The sequence below is a fragment of the Perna viridis genome, chromosome 6, assembly GCF_037379345.1.
Source record: "Perna viridis isolate PV_CMFRI_1.1 ecotype Kerala chromosome 6, ASM3737934v1, whole genome shotgun sequence".
Classification (NCBI taxonomy): Eukaryota; Metazoa; Mollusca; class Bivalvia; order Mytilida; family Mytilidae; genus Perna; species Perna viridis.
Window position 1 is genome coordinate 256,091 of NC_142450.1, and position 13,803 is coordinate 269,893.

The window sequence follows — 13,803 nt, forward strand, 5'->3', positions numbered from 1 at the left end:
GTAACATTTTATCCATGTTTTACCAAGTGCTCTAACATTTTATCCATGTTTTACCAAGTGCTCTAACATTTTGTCCTGACATGTGCTCTAACATTTTATCCATGTTTTACCAAGTGCTGTAACATTTTATCCATGTTTTACCAAGTGCTCTAACATTTTATCCACGTTTTACCAGGTGCTCTAACATTTTATCCACATTTTACCATGTGCTCTAACATTTTATCTGTGTTTTACCAAGTGCTGTAACATTTTATCCATGTTTTACCAAGTGCTCTAACATTTTATCCACGTTTTACCAGGTGCTCTAACATTTTATCCACATTTTACCATGTGCTCTAACATTTTATCCATGTTTTACCAAGTGCTGTAACATTTTATCCACGTTTTACCAGGTGCTCTAACATTTTATCCACATTTTACCATGTGCTCTAACATTTTATCTGTGTTTTACCAAGTGCTGTAACATTTTCTCCACATTTTACCATGTGCTCTAACATTTTATCCATGTTTTACCAAGTGCTGTAACATTTTATCCATGTTTTACCAGGTGCTCCAACATTTTGTCCTACCATGTGCTCTAACATTTTATCCATGTTTTACCAAGTGCTGTAACATTTTATCCACGTTTTACCATGTGCTCTAACATTTTATCTATGTTTTACCAAGTGCTGTAACATTTTATCCATGTTTTACCAAGTGCTGTAACATTTTATCCATGTTTTACCAGGTGCTCCAACATTTTGTCCTACCATGTGCTCTAACATTTTATCCATGTTTTACCAAGTGCTGTAACATTTTATCCACGTTTTACCATGTGCTCTAACATTTTATCTATGTTTTACCAAGTGCTGTAACATTTTATCCATGTTCTACCATGTGCTCTAACATTTTATCTGCATTTTACCAAGTGCTTGAACATTTTGTCCTACCAAGTGCTGTAACATTTTATCCCTGTTTTACCAAGTGCTCTAACATTTTATCTGCATTTTACCAAGTGCTTGAACATTTTGTCCTACCAAGTGCTGTAACATTTTATCCCTGTTTTACCAAGTGCTCTAACATTTTATCCACATTTTACCAAGTGCTCAAACATTTTATCCCTGTTTTCCCATGTGCTCTTATATTTTATCTGCATTTTACCAAGTGTTTGAACATTTTGTCCTACCATGTGCTCTAACATTTTATCCACGTTTTACCAAGTGCTCTAACATTTTAAAGTCTTAGTTATACAAAAGTATTTCACTCTGAGTTACTTAGAGGTACTTATTTTTTGTCTGAAGGTCAAAGTTCATTAGTAGCTACTTGTTATTTATTAGTTTTATAGTCTGACTGGTTTTGATTATACTGATTTTGTCATATTAATTTTTTGGCATTTTTTGGTATTTTTTTCTGCATGAACCATATACAATGTAACATAAAAAAAAATCTCATAAAACATGAGTCAAAGTATTACAGAAATACTTCTTATTCTTTTATTGGATATCTCTGAAATGCAAAAATAAAAATTAGAGGGAGAAGAGGTAAAAAGTGTTCAGAACATATTTGGTATGATATGGCATTTGGTATAAAGCAGTAACTTGGTGTTCACCTTTTTTCAGTTTGTACAGCAATTTTGTAATCAGTAATTTTAAACATTAATTTAATTCCTACTTTTGCCCTCAATTATATGTTACTTCTAGATTTTCCAGATGCTCTGTTTTATCTAAAGTTTATCATCCATGTAAACTTTTAGTGCGTATTTATGACTATAATTGTCCAAGGAATAAAGACACAAAATAAAAAAAATACATGCTAGCCATTTGAAATACTTGATAATTTATCATTTTATCTTGCCATGAAAACAATTCTTTTCATTAGAATATAAAATGCAATGTTTACTTTGACCATGAAAAACTTCCTCAACCAGAAATCATGAATAAATGATTCTTTAATGTTTTCCACCAAATCTAACCATTAAGAAAATCTCATCTCCATGAAGTATGCTTTTAAATCCATATCAATCAATCAGTGCAGTAAGTAGCCTTTGAAGTAGTGCATCACTTACAACCAACTGTTCATATACCCAAGAGATAATCGTCTCTAAAGTGAATTATTTTCAACACTGTACACTTCATGTGCATTATGGCAAGTGTAAGATTTAATCAAAACCACTATTCATTGAAATTTTTAATCCCTGATCAGCAGTTTAAGAAGCATGTTTGTGTAATAAGGCTCAAAAGTTTACATGTCTTATTAGTTCTGGCTGTCAAGTTTTTAAACTTGGATTTTAAGCTGAAAATGTAGAATGGATATGTATAACATATAAATATAAAGTTATAAACAACCTGAGCTAATGTACAGGAACTGTTAGCTACTGATTAAAGAGGTAACCTTTGGGATCTATATATTTTTGTTTTGTCAATGATGATGGAGCCGAGTTAAGGTTGAACATCATCAAACTTGTATGTAAGATTTTAAAGATTGAAGGAATCTTTGTGTACATTTGCACTTGCTAACATATAACTGACTTAAAGCATTGTTTTCTGAACAGAATGTAACTGTAGCAATATGGTGAGTGTTTCTGAAAGGTAGGAGATATTTAACCTTTAAGTCCATTTCCTCAGATTTTTTGTACCGCCTAATTGTGGTGGAGTCTAGAATGCTTATTGTCCCCCACGACATGTTGTAAGGGGACATAGAAATGCCAGGTGTCCGTCCATCCGTCTGCTGTCTGTCCGCGTTTTCCGCACTTTTTTTGTAATGCTTTTTCCAAATAAGTTTGTTTTTGATATGTGGCCTTATTATGAAGAGTTACAGATTAAGTTTGACTTTGGTTACGGTTGAATTATGGAAGGTATGGCCCTTGGACTTTTTCAGTGAATTTAAGTTTTCTGCACTTTTTTTTTCACAGGGGACATATGGGGCCATTGGAACGCTGTTCTTTTATTGTTGTGGAGTCTATAATGCTCATTTTTGTGGAGTCTAGGATGCTCATTGTTGTGAAGTCTATGATCCTCATTGTTGTGGAGTCTATGTTGTGCATTGATGTAGAGTCTGTAATGCTCACTGTGTTCTAATTTGGGATACTCATTATTTTGAAGTTTGTAATGCTACCTGTGGTAGAGTTTAGAGTCCTTGTGGTAAAATCTAGGAATCTCATTTCAGTGGAGTCTAGAGTTCTTATTGTTGTGGAGTTGAGGGTGCTATTTGTTGTGGAGTTTTAGAGTGCTAATTGTGGTGGAGTATTCGATGGTCAATGTATTGAAATTATCTTTGTGTTTTATATGGTAGCTGTTCTATATATTTTTTTGTAACATTGACTGTAAAGTTTCTTATACTACATTGATTGAAATTACTTTCATTGGCAACTGTACATTAGATATCTCTTAAACCAATTGAAGTTGTATTTTATCCAGTAGGAATTAATACAGTGGGGATAATACAGTTACATGTAGAGGACCTCCCATCCAGTCGAAATTACAAAATTATACAATGGTGCATTAATCTGATTTTGTATTGTTGGGCCGATTTTTGGACATGTAGCTGTCCTAAGGTCAAATCAGGTGTCTTAAATGTGGTTTATGGGTATAACTAAGGCCTTATTGAACTGAATTTGTTACTCCTTTTAGAATTTGTCATCTTGCCTAATTGCTTTAGGAATTAAGATTGTTGATCATATTGGTTTCATAAGTCTGGAGTTTTGCCTGTGAAAGTTTTTTGTTTTTGATTGTCATCAATGGCTTCTCACCTTATTTCATCTATTGCTTCTCAACTTATTTCATCCATGACTTCTCACCATATTTCATCCATTGCTTATCATCTTATTTCATCCATTGCATCTCACCTTATTTCATCCATTGCTTCTCACCTTATTTCATCCATGGCTTCTTTGCTGGTTTTCATCGTTGGCTTCTCTGCTGGTTTTCATCCATGGCTTCTTAGCTGATTTCATCCATGGCTTCTCACCTTATTTCGTCCGTTGCTTATCACCGTATTTCATCCATGACTTCTCACCTTATTTCATCCATTGCTTCTCACCTTATTTCATCCATGGCTTCTTTGCTGGTTTTTATTGTTGGCTTCTCTGCTGGTTTTCATCCATGCTTCTGAACTGATTTCATCCATGGCTTCTTAGCTGATTTTTATCCATGTATTAGATGCTGTTTAGATTATCAGATTAGGAGATCATATTGGTATTTAATCACTCAAGTTTGTCAATCACGTAAGGAACATTTATTGAACTGTTTTGATTAACTCAAGGGACTTAAACACTTCTCTGTTTTATTGTTTTATTTTATTATGTAGCTCAAATATTTTTGTAACTATTATTTTACACAGCTCATCACATGTTTTCACAATTTTTTGGGGTAAAAATTGGCTGATCATTGACGACATTGTCAAATGTAGCCTGAGTGTCAGTTAACAGAAAAATTCAGCATACATCCCCCCCTCCCCCACACCACTGATTCAAAAACTCTGGATGTAGGTGGACATATTAATAATATGACATCACAATAACCCTAGGGAGACTTACAGTAGACAGGGAGTAATTATATATGGTTAGGTTGTTCTCAACCTGTTGTAGTAAGTTACCTGAAGCCATTGGACGACAATAGGTCACATGTCATACAACAATCCTGTACCTGATGATGATACAACAAATGAGAGGGTTATAGTAAAACCTGAAAGTCTATATGCAGGGTGTCAGTCTGCCTGTGATTAAGTTTTATATATTGAAAGAAAAATGAAATTTTCAAAATTTTAACTGAACACTTGAACGCTTAAAATATTTGATAAGTTGATACCAATATAGAAACAGGAATACATCAGTCAATGTTGCTGTCAGGATTTTAATGCTTCTTGATTACAAATTGGTAGCATTTGGAAGCTTGAATAAGAACTTTTACTTATTTTCCTTGATGTTTTTGCACTGTTTTAGGTTTCACAAACTACTATATACTTTTTACAATAGATAAGAAGAACATGTGCAGGTGTTTAACATTCTTTGGCATATCTATGTGCAAAACCTGTTTTTAAAAGGGTTGTTTAATATTCAAACTACTTTTTTCCCATGATTCTATTGTATGTACAATTCTTGAGGGGAATCAGATAATAGTTAAATCAGCGAAACGAATAGAAGAAAGCCTGGAATTAAAAAAAAAAGAATAATTCAGAGAATTAGTTCAATCTGCTATCATTATCTATACTCCTGTAATCCTGAGAATTAGTCTGCTGTCATTATCTATACTCCTAAATTGTTGGTGATTTGTAAGCTGTTGTACACATATCTACGGCAGTTTGATCAGCCATTTCATATAACAGATTATATCATATCCAAGATCTTAGAGAGCTAGGAACTAGTATATACCCTATCATATTCAATGATTTATTACATTCCTGGTAAAGGGGGGAATCAGTATCTTATCTAATCAAGCACCTGTTCTAGTTAGCCAATTATATAGCAATAAAATAATTCAATTAATTACAGATTAATAAGTGTGTAACTTGTATTGATGTTAAGGGTTGTCACTAAATGATTTATTGTTATAATGGTGTAATTTCTTGTTCTGGGTGTGTTCTTATCCCATGGTGTTTTAGATGTGTATAATATAGACTGCAGTGTAAGAGTGATATAAGGTATGTTTTGTTTCAAAGGAACTTCAAAATATCAGTTTATTATTATTTTTTTTACTAATTTGCTTTCAATGATTGAAGTTTTTCTTTGAATTTGATTGTTAAGGGTACTCTAGCTATGTTGGCTGTCTAAAATTACTGAACTACTATTCAACTGTTCAACGCATGTAATTACTTTAAGGACATTTTTTGATATAAGATGTTGGTGGTACAATCTAAATTTTAATGATTTTTGGTAGTAAAGTTTAAACTGGGAAAAAATGGTAAGGCATATACTATAAAAACATTAAATTGTCCTTGGTGTGATCCAACTGACAAATAGAGTTATCCCCCTTGCTATGAAACTGATTGTGATGTTTGTTTACCTAACTGATTGATTTATTAAAACAGTTATTATTTATACACCCCTAATAGGTTTTTAGTTTGATTTTTCCACTTGATTACATATTTCTAACCACTTCTTTGGTACATGTAGTTTGAATTTATTGATTTTTCAGATTGAATGGATTTTACTGAAGTGAAAAAAATGCTTATGGATTAAATGCTTCAAGAATGGCAGCAAAGTTTACTGAAGATACAGAAATGCAGCTAGAAGCTGCAGAAAATTTAGAGGACACAGTTAAACAAAGAATGCTTGAAAATAAAGGTATATATCTCATCCTTATATCCTATTTCAACAGTAGAGAGAGAGAGAGCTTTTTAAAGAGAGGTTTTTTCAAGAGAGATTTTTTCTAGAAAGAGCTTTTTCAAGAAAAGGGCTTTTTCAAGAGAGAGCTTTTCAACATAGTTAAGTATTTTCCCATCACTGTAAAAAATACTAGGAAAAACACTTCCTGTTTGGATCTGATGTGAAAACCATTTGATATCTCTACACAGAAAGACTGTAATAGAAATAATGATGCCTTGATGTATGGTAATAAGATTAATTATTAGAACATAATGACTGACAAGAACTAACCTTTTTATAAAGAATCAACACCCTCATATTCTAATAATTATATTAGCTGACATAAAAACCACAATAAAATGCAAACACAAGAAGTCATAGTCTGCCACATATATATACAGTCAGTCATAGCCTGCCACACACAAACACAATAAGTCATAGCCTGCCCCATACAAATGCAATAAGTCATAGCCTGCCTCATACAAACACGATAAGTCATAGTCTGCCACATACAAAAACAATCAGTTATAGCCTGCCACATACAAACACAATCAGTCATAGCCTGCCACACACAAACACAATAAGTCATAGCCTGCCACATATATACATGATAAGTCATAGCCTGCCACATATGAACACAATCAGTCATAGTCTGCCATATACAAACACAATAAGTCATAGCCTGCCAGACACAAACACAATCAGTCATAGCCTGCCTTATACAAATACAATTAAAGTCAAATCCTGCCACATACAAACACGATACATCATAGCCTGCCACATACAAACACAATAAGTTATAGCCTGCCAATACAAACACGATAAGTCATAACCTGGAAAGAATTTATATGACAAACTTCTATGGGCGAACAGTTTGTAAAGATTGATCATGGGTACATTAATGGCTAGTACATGTGACAATTGTTCTGTGACATTGTGGGTACATTAGTGTCCAGTATGTGTGACAATTGTTCTGTGACATTATGTGTACATTAGTGTCCGGTATGTGTGACAATTGTTCTGTGACATTATGGGTAAATTAACGGCCAGGATATGTGACAATTGTTCTGTGACATTATGTGTACATTAGTGTCTGGTATGTGTGACAATTGTTCTGTGACATTATGGGTAAATTAACGGCCAGTATATGTGACAATTGTTCTGTGACATTATGTGTACATTAGTGTCCAGTATATGTGACAATTGTTCTGTGACATTATGAGTACATTAGTGTCTGGTATGTGTGACAATTGTTCTGTGACATTATGGGTAAATTAATGGCCAGTACATGTGACAATTGTTTTGTGACATTATGGGTAAATTAATGGCCAGTATATGTAACAATTGTTCTGTGACATTATGTGTACATTAGTGTCCAGTATATGTGACAATTGTTCTGTGACATTATGTGTACATTAGTGTCTGGTATGTGTGACAATTGTTCTGTGACATTATGGGTAAATTAATGGCCAGTACATGTGACAATTGTTCTGTTACATTATGTGTACATTAGTATCCAGTATGTGTGACAATTGTTCTGTGACATTATGTGTACATTAGTGTCCGGTATGTGTGACAATTGTTCTGTGACATTATGGGTAAATTAATGGCCAGTGTGTGTGACAATTGTTCTGTGACATTATGGGTACATCAGTGTCCAGTATGTGTGACAATTGTTCAGTGACATGGGTACATCAGTGTCCAGCATGTGTGACAATTGTTCTGTGACATGGGTACATCAGTGTCCAGTACATGTGACAATTGTTCTGTGACATTATGTGTACATTAGTGTCCAGTATGTGTGACAATTGTTCTAGACACTGGTCATTTCACTGAAGCTTATTCACTTATATTTACTTCAATTTGTTATTTTTTAACATTAAAAACCACATGAATGACATCCATCAAACATGAACAATGTTGTCCACATTCTTAAAGCAAATTGATATACTGTTTTCAGATTTATAATGGTTAATGAATAGATTGAGAGTTTATTATGAAATAATTAAAATTTTCTTATACAATTCTGTTGCTACATATGGAAATTCCTAAAGATATGTATGTCTAGTTAGTGAAAAAAGAATGCTGTTTAAAAAGATGCTTCAAGGCTAGAAACCACTAATTCCACTTCCCATAGGCTTCTATGCTAATTTCACAATATTCAATTGCTTCTCTGGACTTTACTTTAACTTTAACCTGCAGAGGACTATATATCAGCATGATTCTACATATGTCAGCTCACAATCCTCAGAATGGCATGTGGGGTTAGCAGACTTGCAGTGCAGTACTGGTCACCGGAAGTGAAGGGTCTATAAATAGCATGGGAAATCCCAGTGTTTTCACAAGATAGGGGTATATTTAGAAATCATTATGGAGATTAGGCTTCACATCACAAGAAGCAAAATGCACCTATAAAATGTACAGAAATGTTTTTCCTTTAAGAAACTGTTTAAATTTTTTAAATGAGATGAGAACTTTTTTCACAGCACTATGAGGAACGGGTAATTTCTGCGTAGGACTATTTTTGCGTACGTTCCAAATGCTCATTGGTTGAATTGGTGGTCTGTAACCTCAATACTCTCTGTTAATAAGTTGTATACTTAAAAAAAGGGTTTTCAAAAGATGAAAGAGATGGGGTTGCTCCTGAAATCTTTGATGTGAAGAGGAAACAATACTAACTCTTGGTAATCTAACTTAATTAGTCACAATCATTACCTAATTGAACAGATTCTTTAATTTCTATATCATTTTTATGTAGATTTTAGGCGTTCAGATATTTCTTTTTCTGCTATTGTAACTAATAAGTTTATTTTACAATTATTGAAAGTTTAGCTTGTTGATAAGAAATCCTATCTTGAGTGACTCTCCATATATTTTAATTCTGGCCACCTAAATCCTTCTCTTTGTCAATTAGTCAGTGCTATTGATCACTATACAGGACAATATTATACTGACAAAAACAGCCCCATATTAAGGAAGTCATGTAAGTAATTAAATGGCATCATTAACTTTTTACCTGCTATTCTGCTGTGTCCTGTAATGAATGTGTTACCATGGTTACTGTAAAGTTTATAATCTGTGGTTTCTAAGAATATGATCTTGGTTACTTAGTTCTGTGACATTAAAACTAACTGTGAGTAATGAGTCAACTGTAAACTGTAAGAATCTTCTTGTTTCACCTCCTGTCTCCTTTTCTAGGATCTTTTTGTTTCACCTCTTGTCTCCTTTTCTAGGATCCTCTTGTTTCACCTCCTGTCTCCTTTTCTAGGATCTTCTTGTTTCACCTCTTGTCTCCTTTTCTAGGATCTTTTTGTTTCACCTCTTGTCTCCTTTTCTAGGATCTTGATGGTTCTTTAGACTTCCTGTAGATAATTAGTGAGACCTATATACTTAGTGTTTGTATATAAGAGTTTCTGGCTGAAGCCAAAAGGCCTACTCTTATGGCATGTCAGAAACAAAAAAAAATTGCAGAATATTAGTGGAGAAGATATGAAAATAACAATCTTTGTACAGGAACTCAGAAAGACAGGACTTTATTACTTTTTTTTATTTTTGTCATCTCAAATCAAGCTCATGTAGATTAAAAAAAAATTTACATATAGCTGCCATTTTTAAAAGTGCCAAGCTATATGTAAATCTTCCATGTTTGGTAGATCTAGAGTTATTCTAAGGATCAAGGTTACAATACCTTTGTTCTAAATGATGGTTGTTTCTTAAGAAGCATGGTCAACAATTGTCCTCTTCTGACTTACCACTTTATTGTATTAATTTATTATGTCTGGACATTTTAAGGGATTTTATCACAAATCATAAAATTGTGTTTGTTTGTATATAGGTTCATATAAAACTTATTGTTCCTGTGATAATTATGTATGTAAACAAAGTTTGACCTTTACCGATGGTCCCTTTAATAAATGAAGTTACATCATAGTGACACTATGTAGGCCTCTCAGAGTAGTTATGTACAATATATACCAAAGGCTGGCAATGTAGTGTGTGCTATGGGCTAGCTGTCAATACTGAGAGTAGGGATGCATACTGAGAATAGGGATGCATACTATAGGCTGGCAATGCTGAGAAACCTTTGAGTACAACTTCAAGAAAATAATGCATTTCATCAACTCCCTTTTTCTGTGATATATATTATCAATCACACAAACCAATTTTAATTCTGAAGGAGATTTCAAAGGTGTTGATCAATAATTTTAAGAGAAGGTTGGCTGGTTGAAAAGGGAGGGGCACAGAGCACTGAACATTTGAATGATTTTTTTTTTAAAGAAGCACTTATTGTTTTTTATCTGTACTAAATAAAAGAAAGGGTGTTTATTTATAATTTTATCGATCATAGCAGTTTTTAGTTGGTAGGAGGTCATTTTAGTCTGGGAATGGTTGTTTTAGTTCATTTCCATTGTTTTGTTCCAATGGATTTTAAAATTCTGACATATAGTATAATGATAGTGTCATATACCTTAACATAGATGAAGATTTCATATGATAAAAGGATTTTCTATCTACTTGGGAGAATAAGAGAAGACATTTTAGCCCTTAAACTTTCTTATGTCTTGGTTAAAATATATCTTGACTTACACTGAATCATATGAAAAGAAATGCTAGAGACTATTGTAAAACTATAGATTTTTTTATTTATAATTGAATTCCTTTATTGTCATTGATTAGAACAGTAAATTCAGAAAGTGAAGTAAATCCTAGTTTCTAAGTTGAATATATTGTAAAATGCTTCTTTTATGGAAAAGTTAATTCATTTTAGTTTTCAACTAAAAATGTAAAATGGAAGAAGAATGTACCAGAACTGTTTTACATGAATTTTATATATTTTGACATACTACAAAAAAATCTTATATTATGCACCCTTAAGTAATGATATCTTACACACTTCAACAGTCATTGCTACACTTGAAAGAACAAATACTCTCTAATTTAATTGACATGAACAGACTTTTTGAAACAAACTACATCTTGTATATGAACATTTTTTTTTCATTTCATATTTTGTTATCCCTTATAATATCATTTCTCTAATGAGACTTTAAATTGCATATATACTGTACAGGAACAAATCCAGAAATTCATAATATAGAGGGGTTCTGACTTGGAAATATACACAAAATCAACAAAAATTTCCAACAAAAGGGGGAACCCCCTGGATCCTCACTCTGGATTTACCACTGTTGTCTTATTTTCACTATTTTTTTAAATTCCTATAAAAGTTGATTAAAACATAACCTGTATAGTGTACTTTGTGTATATATTCCTGTGTGGTATCAGTGGCATAAACACAAGATCCATGTTACATATTAAATTGCCTATAGTGTTATCATAAAGTTTTCTATCTATAAGAAGTTTAGGAAAACAATGTTAAGTGACTTTGTACAACCCATTAAAGTTGACACCATTGTCACAATTATTAAAGTTGACACCATTGTCACAATTAAATCAATGGAATAAGAAAAATTGTAATAGTTTTTGCACCTGTCAGAAATTTTATTCTAAATTATCTTCAACTTCCTTAAATTACTAATGAGTTACTTTTCTCATGCACTTTTCCAATTAACTCCATTTATGTCAACAGTCTTTTCAGATAAAAATCCATTATCTGGCAAAAGTTAAATTTTGATTGACACTTTTATAGTCAAGATTTAACATATTATATAAGAGGTAATAGTATGTCTCTGGAGGGCTTAGCTAGATCTGTTTACACTGTAATATCAATTGTTACACTATGCATTTTATCATTGTTTTTTATGCTTAATTCCCTATATCAGAGATAAACCCTAATTCCAAAAAGGGGTGTTAAATCAATAAAATTCTAATGGGCATTAATTTATATTGGTGTTAAGTTTTTTGTATTGTTATTTGCCATATTTGAGATGGTCCCCAAACAAAGATAGCAGGAGTATGAATAGGATAAATTGACAACAAAGCAAAGCTTAGGACACATGTTAGGAATCAATAACTGTTGGGGAAAAGTGCTGAGGATTGTATTAAAAAACTGTTTTTGTATTGTAAAATCATCAAAATGTCAATTGTATTTCTGAACTGATTGAGAAACATTGAATAATTCTTATAAAATTCTATGTTCTATGGTGTAAATTTGGATTTACTCGATTACAAGCTGTAATTTTTAGTGAAGAATTATTTGAACATTCAGGGCTACATAAATTTACTTAACCAAATGTAAATACTGCTTATAAATTTGAAGATTTAAATTATTCAAAAGGGAATATGTAAACAAGAGCCATAATGCATGATATTTTAGAGGAAGCTCTTTGAAACATTTCAAGTGGAGTCTTATTACTACAGGAGTTGGTACAAGGAGTTTGTACATGTACTAACACTTTCAACGGTCTCCGTCTGCCACTGTTCAAATGCCATGTGATTTGTCAACATTGTACACAACCTATAATTTTATGTGAAGTTTTTCATCGGGGGCTATAAGTGCACTATTGGAGAAAGTCTTTTCTTGTATTGTTTTTGTTTATTCAGAACTTAATTTATGGATTCTGTAGTAAGTGGGATTAGAAAATGGCATTGAATGATATTCAATCTAAATATCTCAGATTCAAAGGTGAGTGTACAGGACTTCGGTGATATATATTTGTTTATATTTTATGGAAGTGAATTTTATCAATGTCTAATTGATACTTACTTACATGATACTATGAATAATACACTTAGAAGATAAAGAGTTCTCAAGATCACTAAGTTTTACAGAGTAAACAAAATTTAATTGTTAACAAGTTTTGTTTTGAATTTCTGTCTCTTAAAACAACTGGTATTTTGTGATCTGTTTATTCTAAATATCATAAACATTGCAAATCACCTTTTTTGTTTTCATTCCAAAGCAACCTTTTTTTTCTTCTACATATATATTTTTATAAGGAGATCCTACACACATGTTTATATCTTTTTGTGCATTAAAGGTTAAAAATAAGTTTATTGTTTTTCTGCTTTCTGATGTGTCTACCACATTCAGTGAGTGAAATAGCTTGTAGCAATAACTTGTCATTTCATAATTTCATAATTATGGGTTTTATTTTTAATGACAAAGAAATTATATAATCTATTACTGCTAATTACATTAATTACTGAAACTTCTGTAGATATTACATTATTTACAATGTAATAATCTGTAATTAGGTGATGGTTATTGATCAAAGTGAAGGTTTTGGTGTTGGGTTATTGAAGTAGAGACCATTTATATGGTTCAGAAGTAGATATTGTTAAATTCTTCTGAAATGTTTCTTAAACAATGTTTTTAAATGTTGCAACAAAATTTAAGTTAATGTAAATGGAAACAAGAGAAAAAAACCTCTGAGAAATGAATTATACAAAGAAATGATATTAGAATATAGCTTCTTACATTGACTGTTCCTTAACCAAAGAATTTTACATCAAGCAAAGAATGATTTTTTTTTTCAAATTTCAGAAACTTTGTGTCAGAAATTATTTTTCATCTCAAGTTTGTTCTGTTCTATTTGTACTTCTTAAAGAATATTGCAAGT

The 13,803-nt window shown here is 32.1% G+C and overlaps 1 protein-coding gene and 1 long non-coding RNA gene across 6 annotated transcripts in view; one reads left to right on the plus strand and one right to left on the minus strand.

The window, feature by feature from the left end:
- The window catches only part of LOC148613134 (uncharacterized), a 29,806-nt gene that overhangs the window by 15,553 nt on the left and 450 nt on the right, over nt 1–13,803 (minus strand). Inside the window, exon 2 of the long non-coding RNA XR_015923280.1 lies at nt 9,297–9,642. This is a non-coding gene — a long non-coding RNA (uncharacterized LOC148613134). The remainder of the gene's footprint in view (nt 1–9,296; nt 9,643–13,803) is intronic.
- Nucleotides 1–13,803, plus strand: part of LOC148613135 (dystrophin-like) — a 236,455-nt gene that overhangs the window by 6,474 nt on the left and 216,178 nt on the right. For 4 of the 5 annotated variants that reach the window (XM_088586300.1, XM_088586311.1, XM_088586302.1 and 1 more), the window contains exon 2: nt 6,111–6,259. In XM_088586300.1, the coding sequence (XP_088442426.1) occupies nt 6,166–6,259 (94 nt within the window). In that variant the 5' untranslated portion in view covers nt 6,111–6,165. Of the gene's footprint in view, nt 1–6,110; nt 6,260–12,209; nt 12,867–13,803 lie in introns of those variants that run through there. The other variant, XM_088586303.1, reaches the window with a different exon arrangement.